The sequence below is a fragment of the Cricetulus griseus genome, assembly GCF_003668045.3.
Source record: "Cricetulus griseus strain 17A/GY chromosome 1 unlocalized genomic scaffold, alternate assembly CriGri-PICRH-1.0 chr1_0, whole genome shotgun sequence".
NCBI classification, from domain to species: Eukaryota; Metazoa; Chordata; class Mammalia; order Rodentia; family Cricetidae; genus Cricetulus; species Cricetulus griseus.
Genome location: NW_023276806.1, coordinates 187,730,375 through 187,755,277, shown reverse-complemented (window position 1 = coordinate 187,755,277; position 24,903 = coordinate 187,730,375). Strand labels below are relative to the sequence as shown.

The window sequence follows — 24,903 nt, the reverse complement described above, 5'->3', positions numbered from 1 at the left end:
TGCACACTGACCCAATGTCTAGGAAACTGCCCTAAAGAGCTATTGATGAATGTGAATTTACTCAAAAGATGATCATGTCTATAGGTGCAAGAAGTAAGTGATGATCTTAAAGCCCAGTGACAATGGAATGGTTAAATAAACCCTCTATCACCCCTTCTGGCATGCTGTGAAGCTGCCAGGACAGTGGGTTTGATATATGGGCAGAGAGGTACGGTTTCTGAGGATTCTTTTTTTTTTTTTTTTCTGAGCCAAGGTCTCTCACTGGCCCAGAATTTGCCTAGTTGGCTAGGCTGGCTGGCCAGTGAGCCCTAGAGATCCACCTCTCCAGTGCTGGGATTACAAGCATTCCGCACACCTGGCTTTCTCTTACACACAAGTGGTGGTGGCTGAACCCAGAGCTACAGCCCGTGACATCAGAAGTCAGAGTGACTTTAAAGGCAGACGAGGTAGTGCAGAATCAAGTCTAGTTAACTTACACAGAAGTCACTGTCCCACCTAGACCTGACTCTCTTCTTTGCTCACGCCCTGTTATCAAAGTCTCCTCTTGGCTCTAGTTGCTTTAATGAGCAAGGGAAAAATGACACGGAAGCTCCCAGTGTTCCCACGTGAGAGCTCCTCCACTGCAGAACGAGAAGGGCAGAGTACAAACACACAACATGCTTTCTCTTGTATGACAGGGAGAACAGCAGGGATGTTCAGTTGTATGCATGCATGCATACAAACAAATGTATCAATTTTAGAAGATGAGCAATTAATAGCGATAATAGGGTTGTTGGGTGGATGGGACAGCTGGGGAAAGTCTATAGTTCATGACACTGATAGAGTGACTGCTTTCTTCTTCCTTAAGTATACAGAACCTCCAACTTTTAGATGACTTCACCCTTTCCGGAACTACAGGCCCCCAGACTTCCTACCATGGGGTATGGCCAGCAGCCAACAACGAGCCTACGGAATGTGTGCAGAAGTGATGTGTTCAAGTTGAGATCTGTGCATCAATCTCTCTCCTTACTGGTTGACAGGCCACATGATAACAGTGAGTCACTTTCCACCATCACACTAGGAGATGGGTAAGATGGAAGGACCTTGCTCCAGGTACCACCCACACTGGAGCCCTTCTCTCCATCTGGTCTGGGACACCTGTGCTGGAAAGCTCAGTTCGGACTTGTTTGAGCCACTTATTTTGGGGTCTACTCTCTGTTACAGTAACTTAGCTTCTATTCTAGCTAAAGCAGATGTTGGTACCCAGAAAATGGGTTGCTACAGAATCAAAAAAACATTAGCTTTAGAAGCTGAAGATGAGTGATTGAAAAAAAAAATGCTGTTCAGGAAGAGAAAGCTGGTCATCTCTTAAAATCCACTGCTTGTAAAGCTGGGAAAGCCAACCTCTCTGTACCCAAAAGCATTTATTCTTCTTGCTCACTCCAAAGTACTCTTGGGCAGATGGGGGGAGGGGGAGGGGATCAGACTATAAGGATAACATGTAAGATACAGGGAGTTACCCTGCAAATGAAGGAAAGACAGACAGCCAAAGGACATGGACTAGCTTAGGCCCCATCAACTTAAACTATGACCCAGGAACTGTAGAGTTGGTTCAGGGGTTAGGAGCGATGGCTGCACAATCATGAGGACAGCAGTTCATATCCCATTACCCATTTAAAAAGCCTGGCATCCTATACAACTGCAAATTAAAAGGCCAGCCTGGTCTACAAAGCAAGATTCTTAACTACACACACACACACACACACACACACACACACACACACACACACACACAGTTTATATACAGTATCTATGCCAAGTACACACATGTACACACACACAATAGTTTATATACAGTATCTATGCCAATTACACACACACACACACACACACACACACACACACACACACACACAATAGTTTATATACAGTATCTATGCCAAGTACACACACACACACACACACACACACACACACACACAGTAGTTTATATACAGTATCTATGCCAAGTACACACATGTACACACACACAATAGTTTATATACAGTATCTATGCCAATTACACACACATACACACACACAATACACACACAATACACACACACTATACACACACACTTAGATATGTTGTATTGTGACACATAAGTTATTGCTATATTGCTACTAATGTAAACTGAGAGTCTTTATTTCCTGGGCTATCGCACCACTATGCCCACTTGCTAAGGTTATTTTATCAAAGCACACAATATACATAGCAGAAAAAAAAGACTAAAATTTTAATGGTGCTTCCAGGACTAGAGATAAAAATTCTCCAGCACTGTTTGAAGTTTAATTAGGTTACCTGCATTATGCAATATATGTGTGTGTGTGCGTGTGTGTGTGTGTGTGTGTGTGTGTGTGTGTGTGTGTGTGTGTATGTGTGTGTGTGTGTGTGTATCAAAGATATAGACAGTGACTAATAATTTTTCTGCTTCTCTTACACATTCTTCTATTATCCCCAAATAAGTGACTTGACACAAAACAATTTTTAAAGGCTACCTGCCTGCCTGGGAAAAAAGGTAAGTATAGCAGCCGAGTGTAAACAAAGATCACATTCGTGTCTGATTAAAATAAATCTGATTAAAATCGGTGAGAGCATTAACAAGAACTGAAAGCAAGTATCTCCCCCAGCTTTCACTATAGGATAAAGAGTTATTTTATATTCCGGTTTGCTGAAAGACAAGAGTAGCAGCTAAGGCTTGACCCAGAGCCACAGATGCCACAGGAAAGACACCTGGGGTCCTGGCCCACGGCCTCCATGTCCAGGGACTCACTACACAGGCACCAGCTCACAGATCCCGCTGCTTCCTCAACACAGAAAAGCCATGCATGGAAGCCACTTACCGAACCTGGTTCTCCAGGAAGTGCATATAGCGGTACAGCAGCGTGTAGGATGGAGAGAGGATACCCACAGACTTCATCCGGGCACCACGCTCCAGCTCGCTTTCCACAGGCATGTTGGCAAAGCAGGCCAGGCCAAAGAAGGGCCCCTTCCGAAAATAGCTGAAACAGACCAAGGATGTACTATGGCTCCAGTTAAGGAAGAGGACATATTTCTACCTTTTTTCCTTTGCAATTCAATCTCAGCCCAAACAGCTATATTCAGAGCTCCAAATAACAAAGTTTATCCATACAAGAAGTCATTCGCTCTGCCAGGGAGTGGCTAAGGCTCCAAGACTCCAGAACTTGTCATCCCAGAGTCAAGTGCTAGAGTTAGCATGTGGTTTCTACAGGCATGCCACTTATGTACCCACCGCCACAGACCTTGGCATCTTCTCTGGCATACCTACCGGTGTCAATGGAAGAACCGGAACGAAGGGCGACCTCCAGGCTCCTTTGGAACTCAGTCTGTTTCTCAGCATAATCCCCAATTCTCTCAGTTCCTTGGCCTCTGACAGCCCCAATGAGGCTGACACTTTACTCCTTTCCCCTTTACACACGTGGATAGACCATGGTTTCCAGCCCATTGTGGAAATTAAAGCTACAAGTCGTGCTCAAAGCATATTCCTTGGTTTTTCACAAAATTCACAATGCACCCTTTACCCAGCACTAAAAACTGGCCTGCTTAAAAAGCTAGTATTCCAGACCCAGTTCGGCGGTGGCGGCGGTGGGTTCCGAACACCGGAACACCCAGAGGCAGCCCAGCCTCCATCCGCAGGCTCAGGTAGGCCAGGAAATGTTTCCAGTTCCGGTTCTTCATCACTGCTCAGAGTCATCTGACATAAGTGACCATACGGAGTTCGGCAGGGAGATCTGACACCCCGAGGCCCGGTGACAGCTCTGCCTCCAACTGCCTGCCCGGCCGGACCCGGCACGCCCGGACATTGCCGACACCCAGGTAACAGTGACACCTCCATCCACGAGAAGAGAACCGACATCAGAGTATTGGATCTGTTTGCATCTACCAGAAGGGAACCATGGTCCCACACCCACCAGGAGAAAAAGAAACACTTGCTACACCCACCAGAGGAAAGGATGAGAAGAGGACAAGGTAAAAACAAATCCAACAACAGAAAACCCAGTATGACACCACCGGAGACTAGGAAGCATACACCAGTAAGACCTCAACATCACGATGCAGATGAACCAGAAGAGAATGACCTTAAAAACATCTTCAGGAAAATGATAGAGGACCTCAAAGAGGACATGAGAAAATCCTTAAAGAAACTGAAGACAAAACAAACCAAAAAATACAAGACACAGTTCAAGACCTAAAAACCAAAATAGAGACAATAAAGAAAGCACAATCTGAGGCAATGCTGGAAATAGAAAAGCTGGGTAAACGATCAGGAACTACAGATGTAAGCATAACCAACAGAATACAAGAGATGCAAGAGAGAATCTCAGGAGTTGAAGACACACTAGTGGAAATAAATTCATCAACCAAAGAAAATCTTAAGTCCAACAAATCCCTAACACAAAATATCCAGGAAATATGGGATCCTGTGAAAAGACCAAACCTAAGAATAATAGGTATAGAAGAAGATGAAGAAATCCAACTCAAAGGTGCAGAAAACATATTCAACAAAATCATAGAAGAAAATTTTCCCAACCTAAAGAAAGACATGTCAATGAAAATACAAGAAGCCTACAGAACATCGAATAGACTGGACCAAAAAAAAGGTCACCTCACCACATAATAATCAAAACACCAAGCATACACAACAAAGAGAAAATATTAAGAGCAGCAAAGGAAAAAGGTCAAGTAACCTTTAAAGGCAAACCTATCAGAATCACCCCTGACTTTTCCTTGGAAACTCTGAAAGTCAGAAGGTCCTGGATTGATATTCTACCTACACTAAGAGACCATGGATGCCAGCCCAGACTACTATACCCAGCAAAGCTTTCAATCATTATAGATGGATAAAACAAGATATTCCATGATAAAACCAGATTCAAACAATACATATCCACCAATCCAGCCCTACAGAAAGTACTGGAAGGTAAACTGCAACCCAGGGAAGTTAACTATAACCAGAAAAACATAGGCAATAAATAATCCCAATTTTCCTACAGTCAAAAGAAAAAAGAGATACAATCCCACACCTAATCTTGCCACCATCACCAAATCAAAAACAAACAAAAATGAACAATAATCAATGGTCATTATTATCCATCAACATTAATGGTCTTAACTCCCCTATAAAAAGACACAGATTAGCAGAATGGATAAGAAGACAGAATCCTTCCTTCTGCTGCTTACAAGAAACTCACCTCAACCTCAAAGACAGACGGTACCTAAGAATTAAAGTTTGGGGAAAGATCTTCCAATCAAATGGACCCAAGAAACAAGCAGGAGTAGCAATCCTAATATCCAACAAGTTGGATTTTAAACTAAAATCAGTCAAAAGAGATGAAGAAGGTCACTTCCTACTCATCACAGGAGAAATCCATCAGGATGACTTCTCAATTCTGCACATTTATGCCCCAAATACAAAGGCATCCACGTTTGTAAAAGAAACATTACTATACCTCAAATCACACATAAAACCACACACACTTATAGTGGGAGATTTCAACACCCCACTCTCACCACTGGACAGGAAGACCAGACAGAAACTTAACAAAGAAACAAAAGAACTAATAGAAGTTATGGTGCAATTGGACTTAACAGATATCTATAGAACATTCCACCCAAATACAAAACAATTTACCTTCTTCTCAGCGCCACATGGAAACTTCTCTAAAATCAACCACATACTTGGCAACATAGCAAACCTTAACAAGTACAAAAAACTTGAAATAACCCCGTGTCTTATCAGACCACTATACTTTAAAATTAGAATTCAACAAGAACTACAGAAAACCTACAAACTCATGGAAATTAAGTAACACCCAATTGCACAATTCATGGGTCCAGGAAGAAATAAAAAAAGAAATTAAAGATTTCCTAGAATTCAATGAGAATGAGGACACAACATATCCAAACCTTTGGGATACACTGAAAGTAGTGCTAAGAGTTCATAGCGCTAAATGCCCATATGAAAAAACAGGAGAAAAATCACACTAGAGAATTAACAGCACAACTGAAAGCTTTAGAAAACCAAGAAGCCAATACTCCCTGGAGGAGCAGACACCAGGAAATAATCAAATTGAGGGCTGAAATCAATAAAATGGAAACTAGGAGAACAATACAAAGAATCAATATGACAAAAAGTTGGTTCTTCGAGAAAATCAACAATATAGACAAACCTTTATCTAAACTTACCAAACAACAAAGAGTGAACATGCAAATTAATAAAATCAGGAATGAAAAGGGGGTCATAACAACAGACACAGTGGAAATCCAGAGAATCATCAGGTCATACTTTGAAAACCTATATTCCTCAAAATTTGAAAATCTAAAGGAAATGGACAATTTTCTGGACAGATTTCACTTTCCAAAATTAAATCAAGAACAGATAAGCAACTTAAATAGACCTATAACCTCTAATGAAATTGAAGCAGTCATTAGAAGTCTCCCAACCAAAAAAAGCCCAGGGCCAGATGGCTTCAGTGCAGAATTCTACCAGAAATTCAAAGTACAGCTAATACCAATTCTCCTCAAAGTATTCCACACAATAGAAGCAGAAGGGTCATTACCAAACTCTTTTTATGAGGCCACAATAACCTTGATACCCAAGCCACACAAAGACACAACTAAGAAAGAGAACTACAGACCAATATCCCTCATGAACATTGATGCAAAAATTCTCAATAAAATATTGGCAAATGAATCCAAGAACACATCAGAGAAATCATCCATCCCGATCAAGTAGGCTTCATCCCAGGGATGCAAGGATGGTTCAACATACAAAAATCCATCAATGTAATCCACCATATAAACAGACTGAGGAAAAAAAAAATCACATGATCATCTCACTAGATGCTGAAAAAGCCTTTGACAAAATCCAACATCCCTTCATGATAAAGGTCCTGGAGAAATCAGGGATAACAGGAACATACCTCAACATAATAAAAGCAATATACAGCAAGCCAACAGCCAACATCAAATTAAATGGAGAGAAACTCAATGCAATTCCTCTAAAATCAGGAACAAGACAAGGCTGTCCACTCTCTCCATACCTCTTCAATATTGTCCTTGAAGTTCTAGCTAGAGCAGTAAGACAACAAAAGGAGATCAAGGGAATACAAATTGGAAAGGAAGAAGTAAAATTCACTATTTGCAGATGATATGCTAGCCTACATAAGTGACCCGAAAAACTCAACCAGGGAACTCCTACAGCTGATAAACACCTTCAGCAAAGTGGCAGGATACATGATTAACTCAAAAAAAAATCTGTAGCCCTACTATATATGGATGACACATTGGTGGAGAAAGAAATCAGAGAAGCATCACCCTTTACAATTGCCACAAGCAACATAAAATACCTTGGAGTAACACTAACCAAAAAAAGTGAAAGACCTGTACCGTAGGAATTTTTAGTCTCTAAAGAAAGAAATTAAAGAAGATACCAGAAAATGGAAAGATCTCCCATGCTCTTGGATAGGTAGGATCAACATAGTAAAAATGGCAATCTTGGCAAAAGCAATCTACAGATTCAATGCAATCCCATCAAAATCCCAACACAATTCTTCACAGACCTTGAAAGAATAACTCTCAACTTTATATGGAGAAACAAAAGACCCAGGATAGCCAAATCATCCCTATACAATAAAGGAACTTCTGGAGGCATCACCATCCCTGACTTCAAGCTCTATTATAGAGCTATAGTCCTGAAATCAGTGTGGTACTGGCACAAAAATAGACTGGTAGACCAATGGAATAGAATTGAAAATCCTGATATTAACCCACACACCTATGAAAACCTGATTTTTGACAAACAATCCAAATTTACACAATGGAACAAAGAGAACATCTTCAACAAATGGTGCTGGCATAACTGGTTGCAGACATGTAGAAGACTGCAGTTAGACCCAAGCCTATCGCCTTGCACAAAAACTTAAGTCAAAATGGATCAAAGATCTCAACATAAATCCAGCTACACTGAACCTATTAGAAGACAAAGTGGGAAATACCCTTGAATTAATCGGTACAGGAGACCACTTCCTGAACATTACACCAGTAGCACAGACACTGAGATCAACAATTAATAAATGGGACCTCCTAAAACTGAGAAGTTTCTGTGAGGCAAAGGAGACAGTCAGCAAGACAAAACGGCAGCCCACAGACTGGGAAAAAGATATTCACCAGCCCCACATCTGACAGAGGGCTGATCTCCAAAATATACAAAGAACTCAAGAAGCTAGTCTTCAAAACATCAAACAACCCAATTAAAAAGTGGGGTACAGAACTAAATAGACAATTCTCAATAGAAGAATCTAAAATGACTGGAAGACACATGAGAAAGTGTTCAACATCCTTAGCCATCAGGGAAATGCTAATCAAAACAACTCTGAGATACCATCTTACTCCTGTCAGAATGGCTAAAATCAAAAATACCAGTTTATGCTGGAGAGGATGTGGAGAAAGAGGAACACTCCTCCACTGCTGGTGGGAGTGCCAACTTGTACAGCCACTGTGGAAATCAGTATGGCGACTCCTCAAGAAAATGGGAATGAGTCTACCACAAGATCCAGCAATTCCACTCCTAGGCATATACCCAAAAGAAGCACATTCATATAACAAGGACATATGTTCAACCATGTTCATAGCAGCACTATTTGTAATAGCCAGAAACTGGAAGCATCCTAGATGCCCCTCAACCGAAGAATGGATAGAGAAATTGTGGTACATTTACACAATGGAGTACTACTCAGCAGAAAAAAAAAAAAACAATGGAATCTTGAAATTTGCAGGAAAATGGATGGAACTCGAAGAAACCATTCTGAGCGAGGTAACCCAATCACAAAAAGACAAACATGATATGTACTCACTCATATGTGGACCTGCTTTATGATACATAGTAGTGACCATGCTTTATTAGAGCTGTTTTTAATGACGTTGCTCAGAATGGTTTCCTCCTAGATGTCCTAGATGATGACTGAGAAACTAATTAAAAAAAAAAAATGGTGCCAAGTACCACAAGAGTAACAGAACTGTTTCTGGGATTCTGTTTTTTACTTTTTTGTTGTTGTTTGTTTGTTTTTCTTTTAAAATGGAGTGTGCTGGATGTCTCTACAATTTTGTTCAAAGGACTGCAGAACCTGGAAAAGCTGTTGCTGCTATTGACGCATAACATATTGCCATTATTGGTCTCTCTCTGTCTCTGTCTCTCTCTCTCTCTCTCTCTCTCTCTCTATCTATATATATATATATATATATATGCTAATTGAAACTCAAATATGTGATGAATCCAAGGTGCTTCAGTTAGTGCTCACCTGTGCATGCAAATTTGATTTCATCTTTAGTAAGTAGTAAAGTTACATGCTTGCAAAAAAAAAAATAAGTGACACACTGGAAGACAAATGTCACACAATTTCAATTTTATGTGTAACCTAGAAATGATGAACTTATGGGAATAGAGAGCAGAAGTGTGGCTATTAGGCTTCAATATGGGACTTTTAACAATGGGGAAATGATTGATTTAAGGATATAAAACTGCAGTTGGACAAGAGGCATGGACTCTCTGAAGTCTTGAGGACTACTGAGAGCATGATAAATATGGTTGATAACAATATGCTATATTTTAAAAGTTGTGAGATAGTATACTTTAAGTGTTCACAAAACAAAAATGATGAATATGTGTGATATAACATGCTAATTTGTTAAATTTAGTCATGCCATTGTGAACATACTGTATTCTGTATCATAATTGTGCATGACTTTATTTATGAACTAAATAAATGAATGGAAAAAAACTTGTATTCATAACAAACCAGTTAAGGTCAAATTCTAATTTTGAAAAATTATCATGTATAAATTGGGGGGTATTATTGAATATGTAAATTTGTACAGTACCTCACTACTGGAGCCAATGTTCTTGCTTCTTGGATAATTTTAAAATATTAATTTTCCCTAAAAAAAGCTAGTATTCCAAGGCTATCATATAGATGTCTTAGGTTAGCCCACACTAAACTGAAACTCCTCTCTTACACTAAAACTAAACCCGATGAGGGCCACACAATCACTCAGTAACAGCAGAACCTCTACTGTAGGAGCTGTTAGCTTGGGAGGGTCAGGACCCACTGCAAGCTTGAGAGCTGGAACCCTTCTTGCTGGGAAATTGGATAAACACAGAATACATGCACAAACCCTGTAGATACCTCTTGATACGCTGCTTTGGAGAACACAGGAGAGGAGGGATCAAGCAGAACAAGATGGGTTCAGAAGTACTCACATGAAATCAGACTGCACTTTGTGGGACCCACTGGCCATAGACTTGAACTCCACACCTTCAAGGTCGATATCTTGTGGCAAGCACCATTCTACCATGTTTCCTGTAGGAACAGGGGGATCGGGTTAAAACAAACAGAAGTCATTCCGAGAGAAGAGCATAGCACAGCACACACTGCTTCTCAGAAATGTGCTGAGACTGCTTCAGAATTGAGGAGACAGAGGCTCATGGGCTCATCTCCTCCATCTCCTCCATCTCCTCCATCTCCTCCATCTCCTCCATCTCCTCCATCTCCGGAGGACCAGGAGGGGGCAGTGGAGAGACCCCATCCGCTGCTTCAAATTCAGTATCCTTTGAGTCACTCAGGTTACTCTCAAATTTTCCTCTCATGGCTTCACTTCTCTAAGTAGAGCGAGTTTTGTTTGTTTAACTTTATACTCCCATTTCTTCATCCTCTTGAGATCCCGTTTTTAATCTTACACTCTATTGCTACTAATATGTGACCAAAAAACCCAAAATTGTCATTCTCACTTTGTGATGTTTACTAATTCCTCAAAACTCCTTTCTCTTGGTTTCCCAGATAGGATGCAATTCTGGATCTTTCCCCACTTCTCTGAGCAGTTTAGCATAACCCACACACACACACACCACATCTCTCCCCAGATGTGGTCTTCTTCAAGGATCAATTCTCAGTTCTTCACTTCAGAATCTGGGACTCACTCACTCATAACTAGTTTCTGGGTTTTCACTAAGCTAGGTGTTGGAAGCAGAAGAGTGAGACACAACCCCTGGCCACAAAGAGATGAGCAAGAGTCTGATGCTGAACAAGGTGACAGAGAAAAAGGCCAGCAGATACAGCTCAGCTGGGTGACAACGGCTGTGACAGAGGTAGGAGAGGTGTTAGGACCCAGCAACAAGCGAGGTCTGCACAGTTAGCTGTGTCAGCTACAGGCAGACATTAATCTGTTGTTCCAAAGTCAAAGAATTAAGTAACTTGTAAGATTCCATTCTGATTAACACTCCAAGTCCTCATTCTCCAGGCTTTAAAAACACCACCAACTATCTTAGCCACCACCACTTTCAGGTAACTGTTTGGGTCATCAGAAAACACGTATGTAGTCTAGCTACAAGCCACCACGCATAGCACAGAGTAACACCCAGTCCCACATGCCATAGCCCAAGCCACTTTCAAATAATCTACTTTGGAGAAAAGAATTCTATCCAACTAATGAATTTACTGAATAAAAAAAAGCATGAAAAGAAGGGAGTTACAATTCCATAAAACAGAAAAGGCTAAAGTGACATTCTGTTAACTGGTCAGCGATGAGAAAGTGTGCTCACAGAAGTGTTAAGTTGAGACTAAAGGTGGCTTCCTAAGAATCAAGTCTCTCCATGTTCCTGCATTCTTTCCTTTTTTATGCATGAACATTAAATAAATAAAATCCAAGCGCTCTAACCTAGGGTTTTGTGTATATTAGACACAGTTGAGCTAATCCCTAAGCTTTACCCCACTCTGCATGGGGTTTGCCTAACTCTTTTCTTTTCTTCAACCCATTGCTACTTATACCTTAAGGGAACTTAACTGACCTAAATTTTGTACCAAAGCCCAGCATTAAGTGTAAATCATACACCACACTAAGTTTTCCCAAAGCAGCATCCCTGCACAGGCAGCAAAGAAGGTCAAGAGACATTCAGAGCATTACAGGTACTCAGAGGACCTTTTGGGAACCCTCCAAGTCCATCCTCTTGAGTAACCATGGCCCTGAACCAGCTTGGCCTTTCTCAAATTCTATAAAGCAACCGTTGTTAGTTCTTTGCTCGTGATTTGTTTGCCTGTGGTGGTAAGAATGATGTGTCCATATCTCACATCTATCACCTGGGTGTAGCACTTTATCTACTTAAAACTACTGATGCCCATTCAGGCTAGTGATCATTAGAAGCTATGACAATTAGCACTGCTGTACACAACTCTCTGCTTGCCATCTGGTAAGTGCCAGCCTGCCTTCGGAAGGCACCTACCCGAGTAGGCTGAACTACACGGCTCAGGCTTCCAGTCAAAGCATGATTCCAGCTGAAAGCTGAAGACGGTGTTGGAAGGAGCATCCAGCAGCTTACCTACACTGTTGCTTATCCTCACCTCCCGAGGTGGGAACAGCAGCCAGGCTGCAGATGCTACAGATACTTCCTGCCTGACCTGACCTTCCTAAGCAGGAAGTGTTTTCTCTTCCATAAAGGACCTCTCCTCCTCTTCCTCTTCCTCCTCCTCCTCCCTCCCCTCCCTCCCTCCCTCACCCCCCCCTCTCTCTCTCTCTCTCTCTCTCTCTCTCTTCTCTCTCTCTCTCTCTCTCTCTCTCTCTCTCTCTCTCGGGTTTATATATTGATTTTATGTCTACAAGTGCTCAATCTGCATGTACAACTCTATGCCAGAAGAGGGCATCAGCCAGAAGGGGACATCAGATCCCACTATAGATGACTGAGTCACCACATGGTTGCTGGGAATTGAACTCAGAACCTCTGGAAGAGCAACCAGTGCTCTTAACTGCTGAGCTATCTTCCCAGCCTGGACATGAACTTCTCTCTTTTTGGGGGATGGGGGGTGGGGGAGGCTCGAGGCAGGGTTTCTCTGTGACTTTGGAGGCTGTCCGGGAACTAGCTCTTATAGACCAGGCTGGTCTCAAGTTCACAGAGATCCACCTGCCTCTGTGCTGGGATTAAAGGCGTGCACCACCAATGCCCGGCCATCAGCTTGTCTTATGGGACACCCACATCACCAACACTAGGGGCAACTGGCCGAGCATGGTGGCCCATGCCTTTAATCTTAGCACTTGGAGGGCAGAGGCAGAGGCAGGCAGATCTCTGAGCATAAGGTTAAGTTCCAGGTCAGCCGAGGCTGTCTCAAAACAAAACTGAGAACAGTGACAGACTGACCTAGGTCCCCTATTCACTTCCATGAGACCCATCTGCCTCCTCCTTCCCAAGATCGCTGCCCTCCTTCACATCCCTCCATCTACACGTCAGACACTAAGCTCCATGCAGACAGCAGTCTTACACAGACTGGCTAATTCGTGCCCACATTACATACAACCTAGTTCCTGTAGCAATCCTTTTACACACGGTGCAGCTGCTGTTTCTCTGTCTGAATCTTGACTGACACAATTCCCACATGTTCCTGTTGCTTCCATAAGGAACCTTTAAAAATCCCAAAGCTAATGTGAACAGGGCTTCTCAAAGAAAAGTATCATGTGAACAAAGACCACTGTGTACATATTTTTTTAATTGTAGAACTTCACTGAGCCACTTTGTAATATGGATCTCAGAAAGATCAATAATGTTTAATATTAACCATTTGGGTTTTGTTGTTGTCGGTCTGTGGGGGGGATTTTGATACAGGGTCTCACACTCTAGCCAAAACGGACCCAGAACTCAATGAGTAGCCCCATCCTCCGCCTTCAGCTCTAGCACTAAAATTATAGGCATGAATCAACATGCCTTGCAATAATTATATTTTTATGTAACATTTTCAGGGACTAATTTCATTGAAAGTCCCTTTGGTGTTTTTAGACATGCTGGCGTAACAGGTACTGCCAGCTGCCCCTCAATACCCATTCTTAAAACCTGCTATCTTTAGCTTGGTACATGACTCCCAATGAGGACGGTTTCTTAGCCCCTCCTGCATGCAGGTGTGGAATACAGACAGAAGTGAGACACACAGCTTCCAAGATGTGCCCGAAAGGAACATGCTGCCCTTTCCTCCATCACGCCGCCTGGCATGGGATGTGGGTGATGTCACGAAATGAGAAACAACAAAGCTATCAGCGAACATGAACTCAAGTCTCTGGGTGGCCACATAGATCTGAGGCGATATTTCAATGAAAGGAATGGATCCTATCTTGATTATACTCTAGCTATCAGATGCCTGGGATTCAAGAACAAGTCCATGTTCCACTTAATACAGCAGACCTAGAGGATAATGTCCCCATTCCTCAGCTGGGCTCAGAGGTCCTCTTCACCACAGCTCTGTCCCTGCCCAGACGTCACTGTACAGACACTGAGAGAATCCAAAGAGGGAGGACATCCTGTCTGCTGCGCCCTTCTCTTTTAGAGGCAAGCCCTTCTGGGTTAGGAGCAAGGTACATCAGAAGCAGGTGGGTGGATCAGGAACGGGGCAGAGGTTTCAGAACACTGCGCTGGGCGGAGCTCATTTCTGCTGACATACTCCTAAAGAACAGGAAAACAGACGCGCTCCTATCGCTCTCGTCCTAGGCTATTGTACCTTGGACACTGGTCTCTCTGGTAATCTCTAAGACTCTGAAAGGCTGGAGAAGGAGACTTTTGCTTGATTTTTTTTTTCACATCCCAACATAGCTCAGTGCCTAGGACAAGAGATGAAGGGCAATAAAACCAAAACAAACAGAACAATGCAGCTTTATTAAGGACAAGCGTGTCTTTTAAACAGCTAATTGATGAATCAGTGACAATTATCCTAGGAGTGGTAATGGCATTATGGTTATACAGAAAAACTGCTTTACTCTGTAGAAGTGCATTCTTAATTATTTAGGAGTGAGATTTTAAACACTGCTGCAACTTATTTTCAAACAGTTTGGGCAGGGGTATATTTAAATCCATATAAAAAAAAAATCAATGCCACTTACAATGCCTGCTAAAGTTGGGCCAGTGCAGCTAACTGGGGAGCCATTTGAACACAAAGAATTCCTTATGTTCTATTATTCAGTCAATGCAATCCCAATTTAAGGGGAAAAAAAGAGTCCAGCTAGGCATTTAATAAATAATGACAAATTAATTCTAAAGTTGGGCAGGTGAAATGGCCCAGCAGGTAAAGGTGCTTGACCAGAACCTCTGAAACTATAAATGAAACCCCATCTTACTTAAGCTGTTTGTGTCAGATATTTTTCGAGAGTGATGAAAAGTAACTAATAACTTGGGGACTCAATGGCAGAGATTTTCAAATTATTTTTCACACGATGTCAACCATGAGAAGCACCAGGGAATGCAGAATACTCAAGACATGAAGAAATGAACTACGCTCTTCCTTCTCCAACCTCCCTCTGGTGAGTGCTGGGAGTCACCATACCCCACTAGTATTACAACTTTCCATCTGAGCTCAGGTAGCTGTTGTCCTGTATCACCCCAAGCCTCCCGCTCAACCCGCCAACAGGCCCCTCCTTAGGCAAACTGCAGGTTTCTCAAAGAGGATTCCGTCCTTAGATAGAAGTCGTGCATCTTTTATCTGCCGCATATATGGGAGACTGCCCTACCGTTCCTACCAGGTTCTTCCTCCTCCCTCCCCTTTTTCTCCTCCACCGTCTCTGACGATTTTGAGGGGGGTGTGTGCCCAACTCTCACTTTTCTCATGAAATTGATTTGCACTGCATGATATTTCCTAGCGGAAGCTTCTGGAACACATTACTTCATGCTATAGTGGAACTGACTGTATAAGGATGAAGCCAATATGACAAAAAAAAAGTCAACAGATGGAGACTCTACATGAAGGATAAACAAGTTCTTTCATTTTTTTTTTCCTGAGGTTTAACCAATCTGATTACAAATCAGGGAAATGAAATGACAGAAATTTCCATCCATCCATCCATCCATCCATCCAAGACTCTGCAAAACCACAATTAAGAGAAGGAACCATACATAATATGGAACTGGGAACTATTATGCCTTGAGGTCATCTTTCTATACAAGTATTCTGAATTTCACCAAACAGCCTCACTCTAGCAACAAAAACATATTCTGGTAGCATGTAAGAATCCAACAAGAAGTAACCTTAAGGAAGTATCTCATCACCAACCCAGGCCTATCTCTTCTAACTTGGTTTCCTCCCAGCTTTTGAACCACACTGTGGGTCACCACAGGGACCTACAGGTCCTGCGTAGACTTTCCTACAAAGACAGCTTAGTGGGAGGATTTCGCACGGTCACCAAAGGAACAAATGTGGTGGTCTGAATTGTGTACATTCAGCTAGTCTGGTCACTCAGTAAACATTGGTGGAGCCTACCTTGGCAACACAGCACCCGATGCTGAGCTCATGCTAAGGCAAACATGCTCCTCCTATTCAGGGGAACCGGAAGAACAAATAACTGGTCCAGCAGCCTGTGTACCCAGGGGAAGCTAATAGGGCTGTGGTTGTACACATTGGTCTGAACTCTGCCAGCCCACTGCTCCTAAGGTCAGCCTAGGGGTTCTGTGTGAGGCCTCCCAAGCTGGTGTTTTAGAAACTCTTGAGGTAGACAAGGTATAGGCTGTCCCAGGTTACGGATGTACTGTGATGGTAGAGCACTTCTTTAGCCTGTGTGAAACCCTGCATTCAATTCCAGGAACCACAGAAACAAGCAAAGCTCCTAAGACAGGTTGTCCCATCTACAGAGGGCTGCTGCTGTCTCCCAACTATTCTGCTTAAACGTAAAATAACCTCATCCCCTGCATACTGGATGTCACAGTCCACATGGCACAGTTCACATCTTCCTAAAACTGGCTTGCAAGCTGAAAAACTTATCTAAGGATATTTAAAGTGGAGAAAATAGCAATCTTGAACCCAAACTCTTATAAGTTAGAGGCTCTTCCCTCTATTGGGTGGCTCCAGTCCAGCACTTCCTCTTGAGGCCTTGTGTACTGGACAGCTCCTTAAGGCCTAAGGGTGGTGGAGATATATAACATCCCGTAAGACTTGAACACTGGTTCTGATCTCTTCCCTCAGCTACTAGTGCTCTGGCTTCAGCCAGGAGGTGAAGGGGAACTCCATCTCAGAGATTCAGGAAGGCGGTAGTTCTTGTCTATAATTCCAGCATTCAAGAGGCCAAGGTAGGAGGAGTCTGAGACCAGCCTGGGCTATATGGTGAGTTCCAGGTCATCCTGGGTTAGAGCAAGAGAGCCTGCCTCAAAGTAACAAAAAGGAAAAAAAACAATAATACGGGCAGGAACCAAGAGCACCATTGGTCCCAACAACACTTTACTTATACATAATCACCTGTTTAACAAGCCACTAAATCCTAGAGATAGAAGAAACTGCAAAGAGTATTTGGCCCAGTACCTATCCAGCCCATATCAACTGCCTTTGGGTCTTGATGTAATCTTACATTGACCTAGATGAAAGCACAACCAAAACAAGAGGCAGAGACAGGATGAAGAGTTCTGAATCAGGGAGAAGTTAATCCTGGCAGTTTCGAGGCAGCCATATGTCAGCCTAAGGCTCAATTCCAAAGCACTAATTTAACACAGGAAAAAAAAAAGCCCTTCTTGTCACAGGTCACTCACACGCACTCTAATGTACTTCACAGCTCTATGTGTCTGTTTTTCGCTTGTGTAGACTGTTGGGGGGATCAGAGGCATGCTCCTTGAACCCCACAGTACAGGCCTGAGACCCAGAAGGAATACAGTAAGCGGGAAGCATTGTAGCCAACAGCCTTACTTTTCTCTCTGTAGATCTTCAAGAGAAGAAATTGAATTGACAACAGATGGCCACACTTTCAGCCTGAAAACCACAACGCAGGTGAATCAGCAACAGCTCAGGAAAGAAGCTGCCAGTATGGCGTTAATCAATAACCACAACTGTATTCAAATCAACTACCGACAGGTGATGGGAAACACAGAAAGGACTGCCACAGAGTTAACCCTTCTCTGCGTTTTTCCTGTTGCCTACCAGAACTGACTTTCCTTTCCCACCCTGTGAGTGAGCCGCTCTTAGGACTACTGCCCATTTTCAGAGTTTGCTTTCCACTGGCAAGGCCCTCCCATTTCTGCAAGGAGTCAGGTGAGCTAGGCAGCACTCCAAGTTACAACTTACTTGGGCACCAGACGTAGCTCTAACCTAACAGTTCCTTTCCAAGTGCTCTGCTTATAGTTCCATGACTGGAAAGGGAATCTACAAAGTTTAAAATGAGAACTAGTGTGTATGGATTTAAAAAAAAAAAATAGGTTGTTATGTAGCCCAGAGTAGCCTGGAACTCTGAATTTTGGCCATACACCAGCATACCTGGCTGCATGAGTGACTGACTGCAAATATTCCCACGTGACAGATGCAGAGCAGCGTTCGGACAGAGGAAGAGGTGTGTGCATATAACGTGGGCAGTGGCGAGAGGCTAAGAGAGAACGGGTGATTCATTTGTGACCAGGAAGGAACACCTTGAAAAACTCACCAGGTGATGTACCCTGCCACCATCTCTCTCCCCTTCCGAACCACCCCAAGGCAAACACACACAGGCCTGGAAATGTTCCCCAAATAACAGCAGTGTAAAGTGAATTTCTATAAAGAAATAGTCTACAGTAGGCAGATTCACAAGATAACAACCAGGAACTGACAGGTTAAAACTTCATCAGACTCTGCTACTCTGGGGCAGCAGTTCCTGGGACCAGCAGTGGAAATCCCAAGTGTGACGTTACCTTTTTCCTTAACCAAGCAGAAAAAAAGAGAAAATTTTACTAGAAACCCAAAGAACTGATTTAAAATCGGGCCCTAAACCACAGAATTGAACACAACAAGAAATTCTGGCAGCCAACCTTTTCTAGCCAGCATGCCAAGTTATCATCTGGGCCCGGTTTCAATAGCAGCTTTGTAGCCCAGATGGCCAGCACCGCCATCCTACCGCTAGTTCTCGGCCCCACATAAAGACTCTGTGTATATATGCATGCCTTACCTTACCTTGAACCGGAAGACCTTGGTCTTCGTGTCATTTGTAGGGCATACAACCCAAGTTTCAAGCAATGAGCCCAGGGAAAATAACCACATCTCCACTTTCCTCTCTGGTTTTCCTGAGAGAAGCCCAAAGCAGCTTTCCAAAGCTCCTGTTTAAAAGTGCAAACCAATCTGTCTTCCATCTACTCATCGGGGGATGGCTTATCCTCATCCTCGTCCTCATACAAGCACTCACAAGCTACCAGGGAGTCACTCCCCCATCATCTGCCTTCTGTGATGGTTAGTCCCAGCTGTTAACATCACTCGATTCCCAATCACCTTACAAACACAGCCCTGGGGTGTCGGTCAGGGTGTTTCTGCAAAGGTCTGACTGAGGGGGGGGAGCCCCACTCTGAATGTGGGCAGCTGGAGTCCTGGGCTGAATGGAAAAGGGAAAGGGGGAGAAACCATGCTGGGTGCCAGCATTCATCTTTCTCAGCTCCCTGCCCATGGGATAGCACCCACCACCTCACACCTGCATCACGGTGGATTGCATTTCCTCAAGCCACCAGCCAAACCCTCCCCTTCCCTCCTTAAGTTGCTCTGGTCAGTTATTTTGTCATCGAAACTACAAAAGTAACTCATTTGCCCTCTTACATCCACTGTGAGACAAAATTGATTGTCTCCTCCCATTTGCTTCTCTGTACTCCCCACCTGTATGTGTGTGTGTGTGGGGGGAGTGGGTGCACGCATGAGTCTGTGTGTCTGTGCGTGGGTGGTGGTGGGGGTAGGTAATGCCCTTACACACTGACTTGTACATATGTCAAAAGCAAGCCACACTGGGTGAGAAGATACACGAATGTCCACTGCCTGGGCAGTGGCTGGGGTGGATTAGCCCCTGAAACATGACAACTTAGGACAGAGGCAGGAAAGACGGGGAAGTGATGAGGCTACAGACCAGAGTGAGACAAAGCCTTCACACTGATGAACTTAAGGAGACAGGATCTGATTCCCATAGATACAGCATAAGTATCTACTTGACTACTTCTGGTCATGCAAGCTGAGGAACTTGCCTCAATGGCCCAATATGAATTAGGAACACATGGCAGATGGGACTCCAGAGAGTAGACAAGACCCTAAATTAAAACAAAGCACACAAATCTGGTCACAGTGATGGCTGCAGCTTGCAGGACAAAGTGGATTTCACCTCTCTACACTGTGCTTCTTCAACCACCATACACATGGGCAAAATGGTGCTCTTTCCTTCATCTTGGGGCTGAGGGTTGTGACCCACGCTATCCCAGCAGCTCAGGCTACCTCATTTACTCCTCTGCTACTTCTAAAGATGTGCTATATAACTTTATTTTACACAAGAGCTACCAGCTTGTTTCACAGGGTGAGGGCAGCCATTTACAAGGCTGGAAGAGATTGGAGGATGGATAGGAAACAGCTGTTCTCTCCCCACAGCTAAACCGAGTTAGTAATGTTCACCCAGGTGCACACATCATCCTCTCCCCAGACCCCTAGGGAAGTCATGAGGCAACCTGAGGGGCAAAGGTTCAGACAGTGGGGTGTGCTAGAAGGAATAAGAAGATCCCAGCTAGATAGTTCCAAAATATGTAACCATCCTTGGCGCCTTTCCTCATGAACAAACTAAGCATAAAAAAATCAGATTACAGTGTGGTTAGAATTAAATCAAACGGGATTATAGTTAAAATGTCTGCACAAATGTCACAGTATTAGGGACAGCTGTGTCCTTTCACGTTAACGGTAGTCTGACAAAGCCATCTCCCCCCCACCTCTGTGTGTGTGTGTGTGTGTGTGTGTGTGTGTGTGTGAGAGAGAGAGAGAGAGAGAGAGAGAGAGAGAGAGAGAGAGAGACAGAGAGACAGACAGACAGACAGACAGACAGACAGAGAGAACAGAAAATCACGGTCACAGCTATGAATGGGAACCCGCTTTTATGAATTGGTCAGTATTAATTACCAACTGATGAATACCAATAACTGATCAATGATAGTTAGGGATCAATAATCTATTTTTTCTTCAGCTCTACCTGTGATTATTGTGAGGTTTTCTTTTCCCCTGCTTTCTCTAAACTTTATCACCAGGCAGCTACCATTATGCAGCCAGGAGCCATCAAAGACTCCCTTTTCCAGTTCTTACATTTCAAGCGATCTTAAGCTCGCCTCTATTTACCTTTGCGTGAAGGGGTACACCACAGGAAATACAGTTAGCCAAAAAGAATACTTTTTTGTCTAACATTAAGGATTTTGCTTTTTAAAAAACTGGTATTTTTCAAATCATGTATGTGTATATGGTATGTATGTATGTATGTATGTATGTGAGTCATGATTATATGCATCAAGCAGTATGTGTAATGCACAGTAAGGAAAAAGTACAGAGGCGGTCAATATTTCAGGAAACTCTGGCTTTCCTTGGTTCGAACGTGATGGCTGTGATGTTAAGTTTAATTCCACGCGGCAGGTCAGAGTCAAAAGAGTTTGAAAGCCAATGAAATCAGGCAGCGAAGCAGACAGGCTTCAGAGGGGCTTGAGTTCTTCTCACGAGGAATGGGCTTTCGCCTTAGTTAGGGACCATTTGTATGTCTGTGTGCGGGCTCAGAATCCTTGACCACAGTTGAGCCACTCTGCCTAGAAGCCACCAGCTTCCATCACCTCTGGATCCCTTTCCCACAATCCTCATCTTTTACCACGCACACCTTTCAGGGTAGGAAGGAAGCCTGGTTCCTGGAAGTAGGGGCTTCCAGAGAGAAGAAAATACTTTCTCCCCTCGTCACAAATGCCAACTCCTCACTCCAACAACTCCAAGGAGAAAGCAAGGAGGCGGCATCTGGGCGTTCCTCTTCCTTACATAGGAAGCAGAGCAGCAGCTCAGGGGATCCCGAAGCCCCTAGCAGAGCCCAGCGGAGCCCACAACCCGGGCACTCGCTTTCACCCCCTCGGAGCCGCTACCGTTGCAGCGCACACAGACCCCGACCCCGCGGTAGGCGGCTGGGGGAAAGACGAGGTGACAACCCGTCAGTCCTCTAGGAAAGACAGCCTTCCAGAGAAGGTGGCTCCCACGTTAATTCCTCAAAATAAAGCCTTCGGAGAAAGTGAAGTTGGCGGATGGGGAAAAAAAGTTGCCTCGCTGGGAGCCACCGGGAGCAAGGACGAGCACAGAGCAAGCAGGGTCTCCCTGGACCCGCGTGGGAGGCGACGTCCGCGGGGGTGGAGGGTGGGAGCGCGGGGGTGGGTCCCCCTCGTCTCGGCGCGCGTCTAAATGAACCTTCCAGCCGAGCAGGAAAAGAGAAAACAAAAGCCAGCGCGTCCGCGGCCACCATCCAACCCTCGGCCGGCGCTGAAGCGGATCCGGCAAGCGAGAGCGCGGCCGAGGGGCACCGCGGGGGCCGAGCTGGGCGCTACGGCGGCGGGACGGAGCAGGGGGCGGGACGAGGCCCCCGGATCCCCCGGCTCGTTCCCGGGCGGGGACCCCCGGATGGGGACCCCCGGGCGGGGAGGGGTGCAGGTGTGCGAGTGCCAGTGCGCACTCGCGGCGGGTCCCTCCCCCGCGCGCCCGCGCGCCCCCCGCGCCCCCGCAGCGCAGCGGGCGTCCTCTCCGCGCCCCCCCCCCCGCCGCCTCCCCATCCCTAAGCATCTCTCACCCGAGCGCGGATCGAAGGTGACCACGAACACGGCCACCACCTGGTCCTCCTCCACGTCGCCCAGCTCCAGACGCCCGGGCTGCAGCAGCACTTCGGGGGGTGCTGCCTCGTCCGGTTCCCGCCTTCGGGGCGCTGCCGCGGCCGCCCGGCCGCCGCCCCGGGCCCATCCTCCCGCCTGCAGCGCGGGGTCCTGCGGCGCGGACCGGCGGCGCGCCCGGCCCAGCGCAGCAGCGCGCGTCTCCCTGCTCCACCATGCGAGGCGAGGCGGAGGGGGAAGGGCGGGGGGGCTGCGGGCACTCCCCCTCCGGGCTCGCCCCCGCCCGCCCGCTCGCCCCGCCCGCCCCCGTGCCGCCACCCTCTCGGTGCCCGCCCGGCCGGGCCACGCCACACCTGCCCCGGCCCCCGGCCCAGCCGATCCGCGTAGCCCGGAAGCTCGGGACGGTGGCGGCCCCCGGGTCGGCGCCCCACGGCCTGCTCTGGGCTTCAGCTCTGCACCTCTGTGTGTGGGTGCTCCTGGCCCAGGGTGTGGGGTGCAGGGCGCACATCCGTTAGCCCGTCCACCTGCGGGTGGGCTGAAGCGCCTTCCCACCTAGGATTCCACTGTGGGTTTTTGTACGTCACCATTGTGTTTAAGGAGCAGGGCACGGGTGTGTTATGTAACCCCGAGAGCTTGGTGAAAGAAGCTGCTTCTAAGTCAGGAAGTGAAGCTGAGGCACGGCTGGCTTCCCAGGTGTTTCAAATCTACACGGAAATCAGGATCCAAAGGATGGGATTGCAGGGTGGCTGATTGGGATGGGAATGGGAATTTACTTCCTTATGTATATGCAATTTGAAGATATGAAGCTGTAGAGTTACGGGGGTTTGTTCTATATTAAAAAAAAAAAGAGCAGGAAAAAGAAGTCAGCCTGTGTCTTTGAAAGTAAGGATTGCCTAGGGACTCCCTTTGTATATTTATAAATAAATTTTTGAATGTCTCAACTCTTGGGGGTCAGGAGCCAATCTGGTGACTAGCTCAGAAGTATCCATAAGAAGCCATTAAAATCATGAGGAAAAAAATGCCAAGAGACAGTTATGTAGACACACAATTCACCCCGTGTTTCAAGAAGGCCCAGTTTCTGACGAGAACTTGGTGAATTTCTGTGTTACCTGTTATGCCAGGGGCCTTTGTGAAGCTCATGGTCCCCCTGCCAGTGATGCAATGACAATGTGCCTCAATCCTGTCCTCAAGCGAGTGAGTCGTCAATGACTGCCCATAGCTGCTGCTAATTCCAAATATGTGACTGTCGATTTAACAATAAGACATTTTACCAGAAAGGGGAGGGATTGCTGTCGTCTGACCTCCATCCTCTAAAGACTTGTCAAGTGATTATCTCAATTAGTGGAGTAATTACTGAAATGCGAGTCTGAGATTGAGATGTACAATCCAAGCCAGGGCCAGGGCCAGGGCACAATCTAGTTTAATTCAAGAGTACAACAGGCTGGGTTATTCACAAACTCTCAAGGCTAGACAACAAAGCCCAATACTTGAGAAGACTGAGCCAGAGCCAAAGCTTCTGAGGTTTAGACATACAAGATTTTATTTTTAAATACAAAATGGGGGTTGGTAGGCAATTCTTAATGTTTCCAAAGCCTTGTTCTGTCTTCGCCTTATTCTAGTTCGCTAACCATGGAGCTCAACAGTGTATTCTCAGTGCTTTGCATAATGTTGCTCAATGGATATCTGGTCAACTCAGGAAGCGAAAGCAGAAACTTAACACTCTCAAGTCACAGGCCCTCTTGCCAGACTGTGTCTCGTATCTTGTAAGTGGTGGGTGCTCCAAGATGTTAGTGATGGCGACCATGCTGTGTTTTAGCATACGCACTCACAATCTGAAAGATTCTTTTACACCTGACCGCCAGATTAACCTCTGTATCTACTGAGTTGTCCGAGGTGACAAAGACATTGAATTTAGCTGTTACAACAGTTCCGATTGGCAACAAGTTTTTGGGAGAAAGGCCACTCATTTTCAGAGATTCTTGACTGAGATAATGATATTTCAAAGCATGCTCACCTGGAACATCATGTCTAAATTTTAAAACAAATCTTCTACTTTCTCAAATACCAAATGTGTCTATATTACATAAAGTACAGAACATTTTTAATCTGCAACCTCAGTCTAGGTGGTAATTGCAAAGACTTAAATTGTCGTATCTCATCAATTCTAGAATGCAGCAAGATACATGTTTAACCATGCTGTGGTGTCTGACAATTGTCACCCAGGTCTGGTTGTCACAGAAGAGGTTCCTGATTGTTTTGTCAGCCCTGG

At 44.9% G+C, this 24,903-nt stretch overlaps 1 protein-coding gene across 1 annotated transcript in view; it reads right to left on the bottom strand.

The window, feature by feature from the left end:
* The window catches only part of Dennd11 (DENN domain containing 11), a 41,309-nt gene extending 16,708 nt beyond the window's left edge, over positions 1–24,601 (bottom strand). The window contains exons 1-4 of the mRNA XM_027391301.1: positions 24,464–24,601; positions 22,598–23,186; positions 10,299–10,398; positions 2,863–3,021 (exon numbers count right to left, since the gene is read on the bottom strand). Coding sequence (XP_027247102.1) covers positions 2,863–3,021; positions 10,299–10,398; positions 22,598–23,186; positions 24,464–24,601 — 986 coding nt within the window. The remainder of the gene's footprint in view (positions 1–2,862; positions 3,022–10,298; positions 10,399–22,597; positions 23,187–24,463) is intronic.
* Positions 24,602–24,903: the final 302 nt, after the last annotated feature.